The sequence below is a fragment of the Lepidochelys kempii genome, chromosome 3 (genome assembly GCF_965140265.1).
Source record: "Lepidochelys kempii isolate rLepKem1 chromosome 3, rLepKem1.hap2, whole genome shotgun sequence".
NCBI classification, from domain to species: domain Eukaryota; kingdom Metazoa; phylum Chordata; order Testudines; family Cheloniidae; genus Lepidochelys; species Lepidochelys kempii.
The window spans coordinates 75,283,137-75,303,617 of record NC_133258.1 but is presented as its reverse complement, the minus strand read 5'-3'; the positions used below and the strand labels follow the sequence as shown (position 1 = coordinate 75,303,617).

Here is a 20,481-nt window from a genome sequence, read left to right as displayed (position 1 = left end):
ATTTCACTATTTTATTACTATTAATAAAACTGCTAGTTGCACTCTGTTGTATAAATATTTTTTCTCCTCAGTGTTCGCTTCAAATATTTGTAGATATTCCTGTCCACCTCCCCAGTGCTAAGTCATCATGGTATACACCATTGAAATAAATGAGACTATTCACAATGGTAAGCACCATGCTGACTAGTGAGTGTCTGATTTTGCATCACTGAAATCAATGAGACCATTGCCATTTACTCCTTGGGTTCGGAATCAGGCCCTAATGTTACTAAAAGGGCCCATTTATAAAGGAGGATTTTAATATACCTGTGTAGGGTATTTTTAATTGCATGCTTTCAAATTTCAGAGTTAAGTCTTCGACAATGAAAATCTGGTCTATTTTAAATAAATTCAATAAGGACTTTTACAGATCTAACTAAAAAAATTATCCCACTCCATCATTGCTCCAGCCATACCTACGCCCACCCTCACCACACATGAATCTTAAGTTGTGCAGAAATTTCTGTGGGTGCTCTGCAAAAGAAGCATTTAAAAAGAGGTATTGCACAGCTCTGATGTCACAATTGAGAGTTATAACCATCTCATGACCTCATACCCAAGTGTTACCTTGCTTTCCAACAGACAGTGTCAGTTTATAACAAATGTGTGCCTGACAGGAAGGATGAAGAGCCTGATGGCACTTAGGCAGGGTACCAGCTGTTATCACATCAGTGCTATCTATAACCCCTACTGAATATACCTACTAAATGGATCCTTTATAGGGGGAAAGTTAATATGTAAGTTGAAAGAAAATGAGAATTAGAATGTTAGACAATTTGAACTTACTGTAAATGTCTTATAACTTAAGATTTATAAAGACACATGTATCCCGTGTGCTCAGGATTTGAATCTTTTGGCCAGCAGTTTCTGTTGGAGCCATGGATGTACCCTGAATGTCCTCATGTCAAGGGAATAAAGGATGGGGTGGGCCCAACTGCCCCCAGTTCCTTTTTACTGCCGTGGCTGAGAGACAGAACCCCAACAGTGTTTGCATCTCAGAACACTTTCTAAACCACTTATTGTAGATATTTGTAAATAGTGTAAAGATTAGGGTTTTTTTAGTGTAGTCAGTGTAGTTTCGGCCCATTAACATTGGCACAATTGTTATTTTTGGAGAGAAGTAGTTTTCTCCTGGTACTGGGACTTAGTCATGACTGAACCTAAGTCTCCCAGGTCCAAAAACGGCCCCTCCAGTGCAGCTTAATGATGGTCATACAAGATTACCTCAGGGACAGACACATCCCTCATAAATGTACCATTTCTAGGTCCCTTTCACAAAGGATCCAGAAGGTAAGAGAGGCTCACTTCAAACTTTTTTTCTTGGACCAGGCTTTGGCCTTCCTCAGACCCAGGCAAGCAAGACCCACCTGGACTAACTCAGTTTGAGTCCAGAAGTGCCCCAGTATACCCCCAATCAATAACTAGCTCCTAAGTCCCGTTCTCCAATGTTAAGGAAAAGTTAGCACATGTGACTCCATTTTGGTTTGGGGCCCACCATTGTTTAAATGCCAGCACATCATACACCAGGAGGAGTAATCCTTAGATACTGAATCCCTGTGAAAATCCTCCTCCTTGTCTCCAGCCTGCCTTGACTCCCCAGTATCTGGTTTTTGTCAGTCTCTAACTCCCTGTCTCTTGGCCTTGGTGTGAGGCCTCCCATCCTGATAATAAAAGTTACTGATGCATGGCTTTAGGACCATGCTGCGTAATTAACATACTGGTATAGCACGAGGAATGCACCAAGCAGGGATAGGTGGTAGATAAGACAAGGGTTTGTTTATTGGCTAAGGTTTCCGATGCACGAGGGCAACATGCTTTGCTAAAAGGTATATAACCTTTGTATAATCTGCATTCAGGGTCCCCTCCTGGCTAGCAGGGGGGCACCACACTCGAGCATAATAAACGTAGTGTCTTTTGGGAACTCTGCAGTTGTGGACTTTATTTCTGTGCCTCAGCCTAGATTCGAACTGTGCGTGACCTATCAGGTATAATTCGCAGCATTGGTGTGCGTGACCTATCAGGTATAATTCGTAGCACTTGTGTGCGTGTCCTACAAGGTGTAATTCGTAGCACTTGTGAGCGTGTCCTACCAGGTGTAATTTGCAGCAGTTGTGTGCGTGTCCTACCAGGTGTAATTCGTAACACCAAGATGGCCCTGACTACAGACACTCACAGGGCTATGGGATCATCAGCTAAAACTTCAGATAGAGGTAAGAAAGGAGCATCACTCCTTTAGAAAACATTGAGGCACATCCCAGCTAGTTGACCCAAGCAAATAGAGAATGAAATCGCTTCTTCACTCACAGTCTAAGGGGATTTCACAGCCCGAAAAGGGTACTGCTGTAGCCCAAAGGGAGCATGGTACCAGACTCTTGGCATGTCTCATGGTACTAATTGCATCTGATACCAAATCTGCAGTACCAATGATTCATCCAACACCAGTTACTTTGGCACTAACCATTACAGCACAGTCAGCCCCCCCACTGCTATTTGCAGTACCAGGGTGGTATGTATAGTGAAGAACTTGCTCAAAAAAGCAGTGGATGTAAAGAAGATCCATATTTGGCACTACTCAACTATAGAGCTACATTATTGCAACGTGGAAGTAGTCTACAACAGAAGTATAAATACTTGATTACCAGATGTGGGACAAAAACAAAGGTGGACTAAGGAGACTGTGATAGCGAGAAAAAGACTGGAAAAGTACAATTGGACAAAATATTGTAACCCTTCTGCCCGTCAGAGTTGGCAGCAACAAGGGCCGGGTTCAATATCTAGGGGTTCCATTCCAATAACACAATGCAAACCGGCTCGAGCCCCCACCCAGTGACCTGGGACAAATATATACCACCCCTGCTGGGCGCCTCCAAGAGGCAATACTTCCCCTCTCGCAAGCACATAGTCTGAGTGTAGCAAAAGTCTTTTAATAACAGAGAGAAACAATGTGGCATTATGTTGGGGAAACACCACCAACAGGATTCATAACACAACCCATGAGCAAAAACAACCCCACCCCAGGCAAATTGGGGCATGCCCTTTTCCCTTTGGTTCTTGAGTCCAGCAACCCCAAATCACCCAAAGTCCCAAAAGTCCAATGCCCCAAAAGTCTCTGTCCCTGGTCAGGGCAGCCCCAGAGTTCGAAAGTTTATCGGCGGAGCTTTACCTCCCAACCTGGGTGGAAATGGGACGGGGGTAAGAGGCACCTTACGTGATCTGAAGCTGACCGCCCCATAGCGGCGCTCCGCTCCGCCAGCCGTCCCACAAAACTCCTTCGCTCAGCTGCACTCCGCTCCGCCAGCCGCCCCACGAACTCCTTCGCTCAGCTGCGCTCCGCTCCGCCAGCCGCCCCACGAACTCCTTCGCTCAGCTGCGCTCCGCTCCGCCAGCCGCCCCACGAACTCCTTCGCTCAGCTGCGCTCCGCTCCACCATATATCTTCAGGCTCCCCCACTACTTAACACAACACTCAGCAATTTCAGCTCTTAGGTGAATTCAGCTTATAGTAGGGGAGCCCCAGTGCTGGTGCACTGTCAGCCCAAAGTGAGCTCAGCAGCCTATAACTAGACTTCTAATGAAATCAAAATTAGCTCTGATATTCCACAGTGGAGAGAGGAGGAAGTGCAATCAGCATGTAAGGCCCTCACCAAGGGGCCCATGCTACTAAGTATTAATACTTGTCCCCAGCCTCTCTCCATTCACACAGTTTTGGAACCCATGACCCTTGCCTAGCGAGTGCTACTTAGTTGATGGTGAATCCCTCCATCATAACAAAAGGCCACGTACAGTTCCAAGCACAGTTCCCATAATCAGGGTAATAACAATTTATTCTTCCTGCCCCAATAACAGAGACACTGGGGATCCCACAGCAGCCAAAGTGACCATTTGGGCAGCTATGGTCTCATTCTAGGCGTGGTGGGTGTGCCTATGCAAATGAGATCAGCCCCTGAAGTTCTTTTCCACAACTTGCCACACCTCACCACCAGATGTCAGGGTGGAGCTCATCCTGACACTGCTTACAATATAAAGGAGTAAGACATCTTCCACAGTTAAAAAACAAAGACTGTGTGAGAATTTGGGAAGATGAGCACTGGCCAGTCAAAGCTATAGTGATGAAAAGAGGAGTCACCTCACTTATACTCACTGATCATAGATGAAGGCAAAATCTTACATGGGAATGTGCTTGAGTTTCCCCCTGACACCTTAGCCAAGATAAGAGAAACGAGAGCAGATGCATAAGGTGAAAATATTTCACAAACTGCCCCTATTATTTCATGAGACTGAACAGTTTCTTACAAACAAAGACTTGTCTAAAGATGGTTTGCAATACAGCATCTCAGGAAGACTTCTGAAACACGTTAACAACTGCTCAAGACATGGCTGTGTTTAAGCAACTTGAAGGATTGTTGTTAGTTATTGTATTTATCATTTATAGTCTTTTGATTTAATAATGTTTTAGCTCAAAACAGGAAGATAGGATGTAGAATAAGTCCTCAGGAAGTGCAGACACGTCCCACTTCCTGTGCACTCTAGATGCAGTCCTTGGTTTCCAGCATCGCACTGCTGGAGCAGAACAGGACTATCACAACCTGCAGCTCTGCAGAATAGCAGAACATTTAGATACCTCACTTCTGTACATAGACGTCAGCTTGAAACTGGTCAGCTCATCAGTAAGATACTACAGAGGAGGAGATTGTAGGAGAGGTATAGCTTGTGATGAGGGACTGGCTATGGGCATGGGTTGTGGCAAGAGCATGTGTGGCTATAGGGGAAGATATAGGTTATGGGTGTCTGGGTGTAGGAAGAGTAGGGGTTGTTTGTGTGTGTGTGTATAGATGTGTATATAGAAGAGGATGAATTGTGGTGAATGTGTGCAGGGATGTGTTTTTGTGTCGAGAAGGATACAGGACATAGCAAGAGGTCTGTGTGTGTAGGGGGAAGAGTATGGAATCAGACAAGAGGTGTGTCTGTTCAGGGAAGGGGTTGGGAATGTGTATATGTAGGAGGGAGCAGAGTGGTAGGGGTGGATGCATGGGGGTATGAGGTGTGTGAGTAGAGGATAGGATAGAGATTTTGGTGGGGGATGGAGGGGGTCTGTATGGTACAGGTTGTGGGGTGTGTGTGAGAGGGGCAATACAGGTTGGGGTGGAGTGTGTGTGTGTGAAGGATGAGGACTGTGGGAGAAGGGGAGGGTACAGCGTGGGGTGGCGTAGGGTGTGGGTTGTGACAGGAAGGGGTTGCGGTGGGGTTTGGGGAGCAGGGGAGGGGTTGTGCTGGTGGGGTGTATGGGCGGAGTGGGGGTAGGGTACAAGTTATGGTGTGAGGGCTGGCGGGTGGGCTGTGGGTTGCGTGTGAGAGAGGGGAGGTGCGGCACAGGTTGGGAGGAGGGTGACGGGGTAGGAAAGCCGTGGGTGGTTGCGAAGGGAGGGGCTACGAGCGGGCCGAGGTGAGACTCCGGGGGCTGGCAAGGTTCCCCGCCGCAGCCTGTGCTATCGGAGCTCAAGGTACCTTCCGTCACCCAGCGGCAGCTCCGCGGTCTCTACTGAAGCCACAGAGGCTTCCCCGCCCCAAGGGCTAGGTTGAAATCGGTGCAGTCGCCCTCGCTAAAGATGGCGGCGGCTGACGCTTGGGTCTTGCCCTTGCTAAAGATGGCTGCAATCGAGGCGGCAGCGCGCTTCCCCTCAGTAAAAGGGCGATTGGTGGGAAGTCGCTCACGACCACTCTATTGCCCACATTTAAGATGGCGGCCGAGAGCGTTCACGCTGTCCTGGAAGGGGTCACCTCAGTGACGCAAATTTCACTACCGGGTGAACGCCAGCGGGCGCCATATTGTCTTGTTCGTGAAGACGAGGAGTACAGGGAGAGGAAGCGGCGGTGGTGGTGGTGAAGGAGACGAAGCGGCGCCGCCTGTGACCGGTGGGGGGCGGAGAGGGGGCATGTAAGTAACGGGGCGCGAAGCGCTCATCGCGGTGACTGGGGGGCTGAAGCGACCGGCATCCCCGCCCCGCTGAGCCTGGGGGGAGGGGCTGGAGGGCGCTCGGCGCTGTTGCCGGGGCCGCTCGCTGTGTGAGGCGCTGGATGGGCAGCGCGAGCCTCCCTCCGCCCCTGGGGAGAGATTTATGTTCCCGATGAGAGGGAGGGCATCTCCCGCCCCCGTGGCGGTTGGCACTTGCGCATGCGCTGCGCGAGGGAGCTGGCGTACAATCGAGGTGACTGGAGAGAGTGGCCCCCGTTTCTCGTGGTGCGCATGCGCTGCTGTCCTAGGGGGTACCCAAGAGACTGATGGAGACGGGTCTCCTGACCCCATATTGCGCATGCGTAAGTGGTCAACTCCAGCAGAACCCAATGGGCTGGAGCGCGTAGTCCACGCTGCTTTTCGAGCAGGAAGGGAAGCTCTTTGTTGAGGTCTCTGCCATGTGCCCATGGGTGTGGGAGACCTGCCTATTGTGTCTAGGGCTGCCCAACTTTTGGGACTTTGCCTGCGACAATGCTGTTAAACAGTCTCTGAAAACCAGTTGAGCCACCCTGGGTGGGTGGTTACTAGGTTTGCATACACCGACCTGCTCTGTGTTTAGGTCGTAGTGACGATTATATCATTGGGGTAACTTAGGCAGTGCCTTGTTCAGGTACAAGAAAGTTTTAGTGGTAACAAGGATAGGTTCATGATCTGCCTGATGGATGTGCACAAGCCGCTCTTTAAACTCCAAAAAGAAGGATTCTTCAGCTGCTAGCATTGTAATACTTGTTGACACAGTGAAGTGGTGCTGATTCTGTGTGCTAGTGACCAGGGCATGAATACCTATGAGCCAGGTTTTTGCAGTAACAACGTTAGGATTCTGTAACTGTTAAATTACCAGGATACCTCTTTTAAATACTTAATGTGAAATAAATATATGTTGGATTGCACAGCATGTGTGATGATCATTCCACTGGGGAGCTCCTAAGGGGTAGCATTACCAATATTATCATTTACAAAATGCCTACACTTAATTGAACAGCTCAGCAGAGATGGGACGTTTCTAAACACCTTCTTAATCAGAGCTCAAGTTTTCAATCCTTACTCCTGTTAAGTGAGTAATACTTATACAAGCAGTTCCATGGAGTTCAATGGGACTGCTTGTATGAGTAGATACTACTTTCTGTGAATAAGGGATTGGGCCCATAATTATGTAGATACTGTTCTACCTAAAACTTTGACCTGTCTAACTTAGGGAAATTTAACTTCGTAGCCTGTCGTGTATTATTTCTTTTCTTCTGTTAAGGGGGGGTCTCAAGCAGGTTAGGCCTTTGGTTAGGGGGTCTCAAGCAGGTTACGCCTTTGGTTAGGCTCATCAAAATAAGATATTGTGGGGGCAGGTGCTTGCAGCTTCGTTCTCCTTTCATGGCTGGCAAGTCAGGTATGGATTCATAAGGTTGCCATTGACAACAGGTTACACTTTGCAGTGCGTCTTTGGATGGGTTTTACTTGGCTAGAGAAATAAATATAATGGAAGAGTCACCTTCCCTGATGCACAGACATTACTTATGTATCATATACCTCATCAGTGTGCTTGGTTTCTATAGAAAACAAATCATTCAGGAAGGATGTTACAGTCTAATGTAGACTGACAGTACTATTCAGGCACACAATATATTGGATGATCATTTGAAAAATCCAGTGCCAGTCCTGTTAGTTGGGGTGGCTTGATTTCATTTCTTTGTGCACCCATCAGTTCTTTCCTGAATGTATTCTAAATTCAGTAGAATTGACCATGATTTTAAAAAATATTTTTTCTCATGTAAATGTAAAATATGGTAACACCCATTTTTTCATGTTCTGTGTGTATATAAATCTCCCCACTGTATTTTCCACGGTATGCATCCGATGAAGTGAGCTGTAGCTCACGAAAGCTCATGCTCTAATAAATTGGTTAGTCTCTAAGGTGCCACAAGTCCTCCTTTTCTTTTTGCGAATACAGACTAACACGGCTGTTACTCTGAAACCAGTCCATCAGCTGTTTCTGTATATGATATCAATGTAATCTTCTATATGAAGATAATTTTAAAAATAGCTTTGGTATATTTGTTACATTAGTCACAGATTTGTGAGATTATGTGATTCACAAACAGGTGAAGCAGAATAAAATATGACAGGTTATGGTGTCTTGGATGTACCTGAGCGTGTTTTGTCTTTATCTTTCCAAACATCCGAAAGTGCATATAAGACGCTGCAGTTGCCCATTTTTTGCCTATTGTGCTTCTTAAAGTTTCTTTCTGGCTCAGTTCATTATGCAAGTATAAGTTTGAAATAACAGAAGACTAAAGTTTTATCCCTTCAGATTATTCTTTCAGTACAGGCGTTTTTATAACAATTTTTCAGTTAAATTTACCTCTGTTCAACCTGCTTCATTCCAGTGGGTAGTAATGTAAATGTTTCTCAGAACTGCTGATTCTTGAAGACTGTTACAGGTGCTAAACAAGCCACACATTACAATTTGTCATTTATTTGTCCTTTATTTTGTATCGTCAGTACATATTTGGAAGGCCTGTATTCCGTGCTTTGACAAAGGCACATTGAGAAGAATGGTTAAAGTAGACTTCAGATACTAAGACCTAATGCAGTTAGGCCTAACTGTAAGGGCCATAATGATAAGTAACTGAGATAAAAATGCATTAGGTTTTGCTCTGATTTGCTGACAGAAGCTGTAGAAATAATTGTATTCTGAAAGAAGTTGGCATTTGAAAGAAATTATAAATATATGATACTTCTGACTATCTTAGGTATAAGGCAGATACCACAGTAACTAAGCATTAAATAACTTTAGCAACTTAGAAATACTACTCATGTTAGCACTGAAGCCTTTGGCCAACTAAAAATGGGTTGGGTGACAAAGAGTAACTCCCAAGATAATTATATTAACTCAGTCCAAACTCACTTTGCAAAGATTTCATACTAAAGGCCACCAAATACAGTAATATATTTAGTATCCTTTTTTTTTTTTTTTTCCAAATGAAATAAGGGAAACTGGTGCTTTTACCTATTGTTATCTGAATGTATAGCATATTTGGGCACACATTACAAATGCACAAGAAGAGATTCTGTTGCAGGGACAAGGAGGGAAGCAAAAAGAACAAATGTATGTTTTCTGAGAGAAGTGGGAAATATATATAAAATAAGGATATTGTGACTGACTACTGTTCTTGGCTGTGGCTGAAGAGTGCACGCTGCTATTTGAGGGGTTATGTATAGATACCTTTTAAGTAACCTTTGTGCTTCCCTCTGTCCTGGGCTGGCTCTGTACTGGGTCAGCCCCCACTGTAAATTATACTAGTTGCCCTTGGCTCCAAGAGTCTGTTATAGCTGTTGGGATCACTGGACCATGCCATTACACCAGCTCTACAGCAGCAGAAGGTCCTCCTACAAAATGTTGATTCTCTCATTGGCATCTGCTTCAACATTAGGCCTTTTTTTGTGTGGGTGGCATGGCACAACACAGCTCTACTATAGGGGGAAATCTGGGCCAGTATTTTAAAGAATAACACACACAAGCACTATTACAGAGAATGTTACAAGACTGTTTATATTATTCTGTGACCTCCTATTAATTGTTAAATTGTCTGTAACAGGAAAATATGTACAAGTAAAAAAAAAAAAAGGGTAATCTGAATTCATTAGGTACCTTTCTTTCTTGTAGTCAAGTCTGTATAGCAAGAAAACGAAATTAGGTTCTTGTTCCCTCTTTGGTAAACAGAGTTTTAATAGGTTCCAGTTTTCTGGTCTGACATAGGGGAATAAGGAAACAATTCTTAGAGCTCTGATAAAGTTGTCTTTTGTTTATTCCTGGCATGCAAGAGCAAGGAAATACAAAAGAGAGAGAGCTAATTTCACTGGTAGGTGAAACAGCCAGAAATGAAACTACCACAACTTTGTGTTTGAGTGTGTGTTGATTTCCCCTTCCAGGTAGACACATATGAATTTAACATTCTTTTCTGAATCTTTATACCCAGTTATGCCTTTTAAATTATATTCATTGATGAGATCAGAGTCATACCCTCTTCCCGTTCGCTAAATGCCAAACTGACATACCACTCTGTTGGAGGGGAGGTGTCTTGCTTAACATTTGAATCCAGCCAGCAGGAGAGATGTTCAGCTTTCTCAAGCTCCCAGATTCTGTTTGTATACTGAACTGTATTTTCCAGCATTTCTTTCCGTCTCAAAGGGGCTCCACCATCTCTTCTAGAACCTCCCACAACTCTTACTGACTCAGTGTCCTAGTGACTTTTCATTAGTGAGAAGTGGATTTGGATCTGTCCAAGTGCTACCCAAAGGGGCTCTACCTCTGTGGTGCCACCAACATAGGAAAAGACGGGCAAAGCAAAGTCCCAACAGTTTATCTTTTGTGTGGCAGTACTCCCATTAGGCACCAGGCTAGCCTTAGCAATACAGTTTTTAATCAGCTCATCATCTAGCACCTTAATTTCATAGGTGTCTTTCTTATATCTCTGTAAGTTGGACTCTATATTCTACAGCCTCAGCTCATTGCTGCCCGCATGTGTCAGTTGTTAATTTGAAGAAAAGGGTGTCAACTTTCGGATGCATCAAGGTGCCTTACACCCTGTCAGTTATTATGTGGAGACACTTCTCAGTTCTCTAGGATCAATTTTTTCAATTTATTTTGGAGAGCACTAAATTGGTGATCCTGACAGGGAAAAACACAAGTATAGTGTCTGTTATTTATTACTTATGAGACAAAATAAATCTGCCTTCACATTCTAGTTATACCTTTCACCATGAAGTTTGGGTAGATAAGTGTTCTTTATGGTCTGTTATGGATAAAACAGATAACTTGTTCAAATTAATTAACTACTAGCTTTGAATCTTGAAACTTTACAGCTTCACAGAATTACTAGGTCTTACAAAATGCTGGCACCAGAGGACTCTCCTACACTGTTGTGATCCTCCCATGGCCAGCCATGCTGGCTTGAGGACCATAGTGTCCCAGTGGTGAATTTGTAAAGCAGCCAACCCACACAGAGGATCTGGACTAAAAGACTTCCGTTTTCTCTTGGGAAAGATAAGATAAGATTCTCCTAAGAGAAAACTGTATTCTTTTTCTGTCCAGATTGTCTGTGTTGGGTGGCTGCTTTACAGATTTGCAGCTGGAGCCCCCCTTTCCCAAACCAGGGGCTGACAGCCCCAGCTGTGAGCCAGGCTGGGACGCAATTTCATAGCTGGGAGCCTACCAGCCGTGAAATTGACAGTCTTGTCAGTCTCATGGTTTCACATTTCCTCTTTGGCTCCTACTGTCAGGGCTGGGTTCACCTAGCTGCCTCCCAGTGAGGCATTGGGGGTGGGGGAGGACAACCTGGGCAGTGGCTGGGCTTGGGCTCTCTTCTCCCCCCCTCTTCCCCCAATCCCTCACTGAGAGGAGGTGGCAGGGCTTTGGGCTGTCAGCCAGCAGGCAAAGTAAGTCATGCAGTGTCTACTCTGACTATGTGTTGTCCTAACTACATTGACCTAAACACTATGCCTCTCACAGTAGTGGAGTTATTGGGTCAAGGTAGTAGGTGGCTTACATTGGCGGAAGCACCATTCTAGTGTAGACATGTAATTAGGTCGACGTAGGCTGCCTTATGTTGACCTAACTCTAGCGTAGACCAGGCTTGAGACCATCACTCTCCAAGAGTTAAAATCTTGTGAGATTCTATTGTTAGTGAAGCAGAATTACAAGTTATGTAATTTTCTCTTTGGCGATACCATCATTGCAAAATTCTCATTCGGAGGAAAGGTTTCAAACCTCCAGTATGAGATTGGTCTCATGATAGGAAGCAGAGATGCAAGAATGAGAATCCTGTCAGAATATCTTCTTTAGAGAGGCAGAATTAAAAGTGAGTGAGTTTACCATCATGGCATGCAAAACGGAGATTGATTATGAAGTCTGGTTATTCTGTTTAAATCCAATAATAAAGGGCATGTTTTCTTAATTCTACACTTATAAGTTCCTGTCACCGTATCTACTGCCTTGTGTACTTCACTGCAGCACTCTTTGTTAGAAATATTGATACTCTTTAATGTTGCAGTATCATTTTCTTGGCCATCAAAGGAGTGCATAAGAGCTATCTCTCTGTCTACTGACTGAGGTTCGAGGGTTACTCAATAAAACCAAACTGTGTAAATGGAATAGTCCCTTCAATAGTAAGGTTAAATAGTCTGTACATCCTCCTACGCCACTGGGCACTGTTGGGGCTTATGTACCACGGAGCTATCTGTGGTATTTTAAAATTATGCTGTCTCTTTAAATTGTTACAAAGATCTTCTAATAACAACATTAGCCCATTCATTTAGCACGTTACCTGCTTATGTTGTCAAAGAATAAACCAAAGAGTAGGGCTTCATATGTAGCCCATTTCTAGCAGCATTGAGCATCCACTTCTGACAGCTTCTTATTTCAGTGTAAAATTGTTAATAACATTCTGGAATCTTAGTCTTAATGTGTCTGCTTGAGATACCCAGAAAAAATATTTGGGAATGAACAATTAGGGATGTAACAGATAATTAGATCTTATTGGTTGAGCATTAATCAGAATGCATTTTGAGTATTCATGTTGTCAGTTGCGTGTCATTTATGTACATGAATCCTGAGTGCCAGGGTGTGATAGCATTAATGTCTGTTTATATTCTGAGACTAGTGGTGGAGTATTAGTAGGCCTTTTGGCTAAGATCATGTGTTTAAGGCCTTGTCTACATTAGGAAAGTATAGATTGGTGTAACTACATTGATCAATAGTTACACTAATACGTCCTTCCATTTGTTTGTCACGTGACATTCCTACGGCAACTTGCAGTATTTGCTTATGTGGCAGAGTAACAATGGGAGTATTGAAATATATATTTTATCTTTTCTTACTGTAATATAAAAACCAGAAATCAAGACAGCTGTCATCATGTGACCAGTCAGTTCTTTGGAGTCTGCTGGATCTTCACAATTAGAAGATGTGAAGATCACTGAAAAAACAAACTTAACTGTGTACATTTTCTTTGTTGCTTCGGAATGAAGGCACAGTTGTAAAGTTACTGTAATCCATATCTGCAGTCTAATACAAACACTCCCTTAAGCATAAGGCAGACCTTGCAAGATTATTTTAAATGTAACTTTTTCCATCTTTCTACTGATACAAAACAAAGCGGGCTGCTTAGTTATAGATCAAGACGCTACTGACTTGTGCTCTGACTTTGTGCTCTTCGGTGTCTGTATATCCTAAACTGGTGCCATTGAGTAGTATGATACCTTAATGTAACAATGAAACTTCTTTCACCACCTTTTTGTTGCAGGATAAAACAAAGAAGTAAAATAAATTTATGCTGATAATCCCTATGATAATCTCAAAATTGAACTGGTCTTGTTAAAAGCCTACAAAGTTTGTTTCACAGCTTCCAAGAGGATTGCATCTTTTTTTACCTGTACCATATTCATGTAATTATATACAACACATTTTGGCCCCACTCCCACAAGCCGATCTATGTGAGTAGAGCCTGATGCCTGTGTGGAACCCCAGTAAAGTCTGTACAGATCAGCTTTCAGGATCAGGGCCTTTCTTTGTCTCTTGATAACAGCATTGTTTGTAGGTTGTATAGAAAAATACCTTTCTCCACAAGATATGCTGTCTATATAATAATATCTGTTTTAAAGAACACAGAATTGCATCAGTTGGATAATATTGTTCTAGTTATAAAAATAACTCCTTAAATGTTAAGTTGTAAACTAATATTTACTTTCTTTAAATTGCTTGTAGACCTCTGTCATGTAAATTTATCTTAAGAAACTTATTGCCACATCTTGCATATCATTTTGTAATTTATTAAATTCTTTATGAAAATTTTGGGGAAGGAATATTAGTTTTTCAGAAGTCATACAATGTTGAGTTTAAACAGTGCACAGCTGTTTTTAATAACCTCTTTCAGTTGATGTTTTGAACAGTTAGCATTTTCCTCCAGCTAAAAATATTAAACCAATATTGCTATGTCAGCTTGGTTTTCCAGGAGTTAAATGTCTCTGTGTAATAGGTTCAAGTATGTAAAGTTTCCTGAGTATCAGTTCAAATGTAAAACCATTATTTTTATTAAATGTAGAATATATAAAGAATTAAAGATGTGGGATCAAGGTGGACAGCCTTGGCAGCAATGGCCTTTGAACCAGCAACAGTGGATGCAGTCCTTCCAGCATCAGCAAGATCCAAGTAAGTAAATAACAAGATTTGTGCTATCAAAATACAATTTAATTTATCTTTTGTAATCTGAATTTTAGTCCCTGGATTACAGCATGACTATGGTTACTCCTTTCTTATACCAGTTATTGAGCAATTGTATTTCTGATGCTCTTCTGAACCATCACAATTCTTAGGCACAGCGATGCTTACAGTGTTTGTTTTCCCCCCACACCCGTTGATTTTTAATATGTACAGTACGAGTAAGTGAATTGATTTGTCTTGGGTTGGTAAACTATCAACAGACTATAATCTATTCCCAACAGTTAGTCTGCTTTATTTGTTCTTGATTTTTGTTGCCTTAGTGATTCTTGATAGCTTTTGGCCTTTCTTTTCAGAAACATTGGCTTTTGGCTAAGCTGAGTTATGAGAAACCTTGTATTTGAGAATGCCAGCTTTACTAGGAAATGCCTGTATGGTAAAGTGTGCATGCAGATGTGTTTAAAAATCACTTCAGTGAAATCTGTTTTTGTGTAGATGGATATATTATTTATTTTGGTTACAGTAATGTGAATGGTGTGAAAGATGCTTTTCAAACACATAAGATGGTCCTTGCCCAACTAGGGTACGCAGAATGCTGGCAGACACATGTCTTTAGTTCTGTGTTTTTTGTCTGTTGCATAAACTATTCTACCTAGAGATTATATGCTGACTTTATGATGTCTAATACTTATTATGACAGTATCTTTGTGAATGGATGGGTTTGTGATAATTCACCAGTGGTGTAACCCCAAACAAGTTATTTTCCCTCCTGTTCTTATAAAGATAAATTGCATAACAGAGGTGAGGTAACATACAGGAGGGGAAAGATGGTCTTGTGGTACATGCAGAGGACTAGTGACTCAGAGACATGGAGTTTTATTTAAATATTTACCACTAACAAGTTCCTTAACCTTTCTGTGTTTGTGTTTCTATAAAATGTGAATATTTACAGCTGCCTAACTGGGAACTTGACAGTAAATTCATTAATATTTATAAAGTGCTTTTCAGATGTAAAGCACTATATAATTTTTAAAATAATGGTTTTTAGCATTCTGCAGAACTAAAACTGATACAGATGAGAATTGTAGAAAATGAGAAGTGCTCAAAATACACGTGGAGGCAAAAGGTTATTACGACTAAACACAAGTTATGTCCTCCATAAATAATAACACAGCAGTATATGACAGCAAATTCATGAAAAATGGAAAATCTGCATTTAAACTAGATGATTAGCAAATGGAACTCTGTGCTCCTGTTTGTACACATCTGTACACAGATCACCTATATCAGGAGTAATTAATGTATAGTTATTCACTTTGAAGTATGTTGTACCTGTTGCCTACTGTTCTTGGCACACTTCCATTTGCTTCTATTTCCTGTGCTAGTCTCTTGCTTTAATGCAAGGTGTGATGGTGGGAGAAAAAATGTGGAACAAAAAAGTAACAAGTCCAATCTCAAAGCAGAACAGACAGTAGTTAAGAAAACATTATGGGAGAATAGACCAGGTAAAATGAGGAGTGACAGAGAAAAGGGAACAAAAAAGGAGTAGGAACTCAAAAGACAATTATAAGAAAATAAAAGATCATTTTAACACACACTACAAAATATGTTCTCTAACTATAAATTTTCCTTAAACTTAACTTCACTAAGTTTAGAATTTACAGTTTACATCTTTTTAAAATCTGAATTTGTATTCTTCACTCTCAACAAGAATACAACTACCATCCATTCAAGTAATGATAGGAAAACTAAAACAGTATGTATAGTATACATGTAGAGAAACTCCACTGCAACAGTATGCACGTACACGTTGACAAATTTGCAGTCGACAATAAAAATGTAATTAATTACATGCAACGAGTCAGCTGCAAGGTAATTGTTGTAGATAAATAAAGTGATTCTTCTGTTGAGAGAATATATGTATATCTCACTAATAGAATTGAATTTTGGAAGTTTAATTACTGAAATGGTAAAGTTTTTTTCTTAATTTTGTTTTAGGCCAGATTGATTGGGCTGCATTAGCTCAGGCATGGATTGCCCAACGGGAAGCCTCGGGGCAGCAGAGTGTGGTGGAACAACAAGGAATGATGCCAAATGGACAGGATATTTCCGGAATAGAGCCTGGTCCAAACAACCATGGTAATTTTCAAGGGGATCCCAACTTCAACAGAATGTGGCAGCCAGGTTTGTCTTTTTCTATTCCCCCCCGCCCCCATCCCTCCCATATTTTAATTCTTTATTCGGTAATTTGGTGAATATGTATTTATATTATGCACTGTTTCTCTATTTTGTGTGTGTGTGTGTCACCCTCCCCATTGCATCATTCACTTACTTCTGACAACATGATCTCTACACTCAACAAATAGCTGGTTCAGGGATGGGAAAGAGTACAGTCATGAAGATTTTACAGCACAATCTAGTCATTTGTAATTTTCGTAGGCACCAGGTTGTGTGTGTGTGTGTGTGTGTGTGTATGTATGTATGTGTGTATATATATAAAGTCTTTGGGTTTGTCTTTGAATTTTAATATAGGAAGGTGAACGCATGTGTTTGGTTTTTCCCCCGTGAGATTCAGTTACTTGTTTCATTTCTTATTCCCAGGTCGGTAGGAGCTGGAGCATTGAAGGGCACACTATGCTCTTGAGGAAGAGAGCACCTATTGTCACTCTGTTGCAACCCTTGTAGCTGTTTTGGGCAATGTTTTTGACAGGTTATGGAATGAGTTCTGCCAGCACTTAGCTGGTAGGATGCTTGCAGTGGTGTTTTTTCAAGGCACAACAGCTTGGAGACCAGAAAGGGCAGAGGTCTCCTTGTGAAATATATTTGTATTGTATGTGTCTTATTTTTTGAGGTTATAGGCTCTCCCCAGGTCTTGTCCTACCCATTATATACACCGCACATGGGATGCCTATAGTTAAGATTAACTGAGCATTTACAATAAAATAAATCAGTTTCGGTTAATTATAACTTTCTCAAAAAATTAGTTTTTGGCTGAAATGTGTGAAATGTGTTTTTTCCCTATCAAAGAAATTTTTGTCCTGAAAGTTTCATTTAAAAAAAATAAATAATAGAGCTGATTTCAAGCACAGAAGGAATAGAAGAATTGCAGTTTTACTGCCAAGAATTATTTTGCAAACATTTTCTTTTGCAGTTTTTAAAAAACAGATCTAGCACATCTGCAGAATGTAATGGCAATTTGAAATTTGGCAGGAATGCAGTTTCTAAGTCCGTAGCTAGTTTTTTATTAGTCCAGTGAAAATTGCTTTTGATTTTACAGCTACAAGGGAGGGGGAAAAAAATCCCAAAATCTGCACACGTGCACTGAATTATGTTTAAAAGATTAAAACAATGATTTTCCAAAGTTCTCTTGGCACTTTGGCAAATGTGCCTACGGGAACTGAAAGTCTATTTCAATGAAAATTTCCAATCTCAGACCATTACTTGTGGTGCATAGACATGCTTAACAAAGTGGAGTAGAATGTCAGGTTTGAAAGGTAGAAGTTATGTGGTATATAGTGAAGGAGGAAGAAAAATGTGGTTAAGTCACTGAATTGGGACATTAAAGATCTAGGGGAGTCATGGCCGCAGTATGCAGCTCTGCAGAGGATCTGAGCAGTGCTGCTTTCCACAGGGGAGCTGCAGTAAGTAGGGTAGCCCTCAGGGCTGTCTAAATTACCCCCGGAGCAGCCCCAGGGTGCAAAGGTGTCTTAACGGCGCCTTAGTCCTTCCACCCCCGGTCTTCAAGTTCTGTGCTGCCACCTCTGAGATATGCAGTACTGAATCTTGCCTATAATGTTTGCAAGGTTTACAGTTGTGGGGTTTTTTTGTTTGTTTTGTTTTGTAGTTTTGTTCTGACTAACTTTCTGCATTGTAATGTAAACATAGAGAACTTGACATAGAAATGTTGAATCATTATTGAGTGGCTATGTTTCTAGTGGGGTCCTGGGGGATTTTATGCCATTTAGTATTTTTATCAATGATGTGGAAAAAAACAAAATAATTATTGATCAGGTTTGCAGAATATACAAAGATTGGAGGAATGGTAAATAATTGTTCTGTCAGTGCCCTGTCCTCTTAATATCTGACTCAATTGGTAAGATGGAGGCAAGCAAACAATATTTATTTCACTACAGCCAAATGTGAAGTCATGCATTTAGGAACAAAGAATATGCATCTAGAAACATAGTGACAGGATGAGGGACTCTGTCCTTGGAACCAGAAACTCTGAAGAAGACTTGTGTCATGGTGGATGATCAGCTGAACCTGAGTTGCAGTGCAGTATTGTGGCTGAAAGGACCATTGCATTCCTTAGGATGCATAAATAGGAATCTTGACGACTAAAGAGATTACCTTACTTCTGTATTTGGTATTAGCCTAACCACTACTGGTATACTTTGTCCACTTCTGGTGTTCATACTTCAAGAAGGATGTTTCAAAATTGGAGAAGGTTCAGAGAAGAGCCATGAGAATGATTAAAGGATTTGAAAGCCCTGCCTTATAGTGATAGACTCCAGGAGCTTCATCTGTTTAGCTTATCAAAGAGTAGGTCGAGGGGTGACTTGATCACATCTATAAGTATCTACATGGGGAACAGAAATTTGATATTAGAGGGCTCTTTAGCAGACAAAGGCATAACTAGATCTTGTGGCTAGAAGTTGAAACTAGACAAATTCAGACTAGGAATAATTTAGATTGTGGTGGATTCAAGCTGAAAGTCTTGTTTTTTGGCACTTCATGAGATTGATGGGTTAAGAACATTTATTATTTGTCTAAGTCTCACTGTTAACTTCATACTGAATTTTATTCTAAATCCTGAACAGAATGGGGAATGCCTCACCAACCTCCACATCCACCTCAAGATCAGCAGTGGATGCCTCCAGCCCCTGGTCCAATGGAAATTGTTCCTCCATCTGAAGACAGCAACAGTCAGGATAGTGGGGAATTTGCCCCTGACAACAGGCATATATTTAACCAGAACAATCACAACTTTGGGGGACCACCCGATAACTTTGCAATGGGGCCAGTGAACCAGTTTGACTATCAGGTGAAACATATTTGTTGCTTTAATATTGTAGACGTACAGAGGCCCTTCTGTGGAAGTGTTCCTCTAAGAATATCTAGCGGCGACTCTCACGCTTCAGTTCTACAAACAACAAGAAGTCTGTTAGCTGCTAAATCTTAGCAGCTAAGATACATTTTAACACCATGCAAAATACCTTATGCATACAGAAGAAGACTTTAGAGTTTTCAGTTCTGAGGCCAAACAAGATTTTTTTCCGTACAAATAATGAGAAATGGTTATGTGCAAAATTAAAATGAGTCAGTGTTTTCCAGTATATAATTAACACGACAAAATTGTGTAAAAGAAAAGAGCATTAAATAAAGTTAAGAAAATAATATACCTAAATATACTAGAAAATGTACTATAGGGCAGTGGTTCTCAGCTGGGGATCTGCGGCCCCCGGGGGGTCCACGAGCCCTTTCAGGAGATCCACGGAGCCCCACGGCTGAAACCCAGTGCCCCGAGCCTAGCGCTGAAGCTGGGAGCTGCATGGGGCTGAAGTTGGCGGCCCATCCCCCACCCCACGCAGTCAGGAGCAGTGCGGGGCTGAAGCCAGCAAACCTCCCCCCTGAAGCTGGGAGCTGCACTGGGAGTCCCCCACCTGCCCATACATAGCGCCTAGCTACCCCCTGCCTGCACACAGCCCCTAGCTCTCCCCTCTCTGCACTCTAAGCAGTTTTCAGTCTTTTTGAACTGAGTTCACCCCCCTGATCCGTCTCCCCCACCCTTTTGAGTTATATTTTTTGGTTGCATCCCTACACAGCCCAGACAGGCTGGGTGGCCTCCTGAGTGAGTCGGGGGTAGAGGTGGCGCTCCCTTCCTGGACCCCGCTGTGCGGAGTTGGTTCAAGCCCCACCAGCTCTTGCGCCTCCCCCCCAACTCCATAGAAGTAAAACTATGCCTATGTGTGCCCAGAGCCCTGAGTCTCCACCCTGCCCCCGCTGGGCCCTGGTGTTTTTATAGCATGCTGAGGGGGGCCTCAGCAAGAAAAAGGTTGAGGACCCCTGCTATAGGGAATAGCCCTGCTTTTGCAGGGAGATAGACTGGAGGATCCAATTGATCTTATCCCTCTCTATCTTCTGTGAGTCTATGAATAAACAATTATTTAAAAAAAATTCACATCCAATTTTTTTCTTTACTCTTGCAAACAAGTTATGTG

At 42.3% G+C, this 20,481-nt stretch overlaps 1 protein-coding gene and 1 long non-coding RNA gene across 6 annotated transcripts in view; one reads left to right on the top strand and one right to left on the bottom strand.

Moving 5' to 3' along the window:
* Positions 1 to 5,679, bottom strand: part of LOC140908877 (uncharacterized) — an 18,616-nt gene extending 12,937 nt beyond the window's left edge. The window contains exon 1 of the long non-coding RNA XR_012158006.1: positions 3,248 to 5,679. This is a non-coding gene — a long non-coding RNA (uncharacterized lncRNA). The remainder of the gene's footprint in view (positions 1 to 3,247) is intronic.
* The window catches only part of PNISR (PNN interacting serine and arginine rich protein), a 35,649-nt gene continuing 19,771 nt past the window's right edge, over positions 4,604 to 20,481 (top strand). Inside the window, exons 1-4 of one of the 5 annotated variants that reach the window (XM_073336837.1) lie at positions 4,604 to 4,739; positions 14,145 to 14,251; positions 16,259 to 16,444; positions 19,081 to 19,304. In XM_073336837.1, coding sequence (XP_073192938.1) covers positions 14,164 to 14,251; positions 16,259 to 16,444; positions 19,081 to 19,304 — 498 coding nt within the window. In that variant the 5' untranslated portion in view covers positions 4,604 to 4,739; positions 14,145 to 14,163. Of the gene's footprint in view, positions 4,740 to 5,820; positions 5,974 to 12,049; positions 14,252 to 16,258; positions 16,445 to 19,080; positions 19,305 to 20,481 lie in introns of those variants that run through there. The other 4 variants (XM_073336836.1, XM_073336840.1, XM_073336838.1 and 1 more) reach the window with 4 other exon arrangements.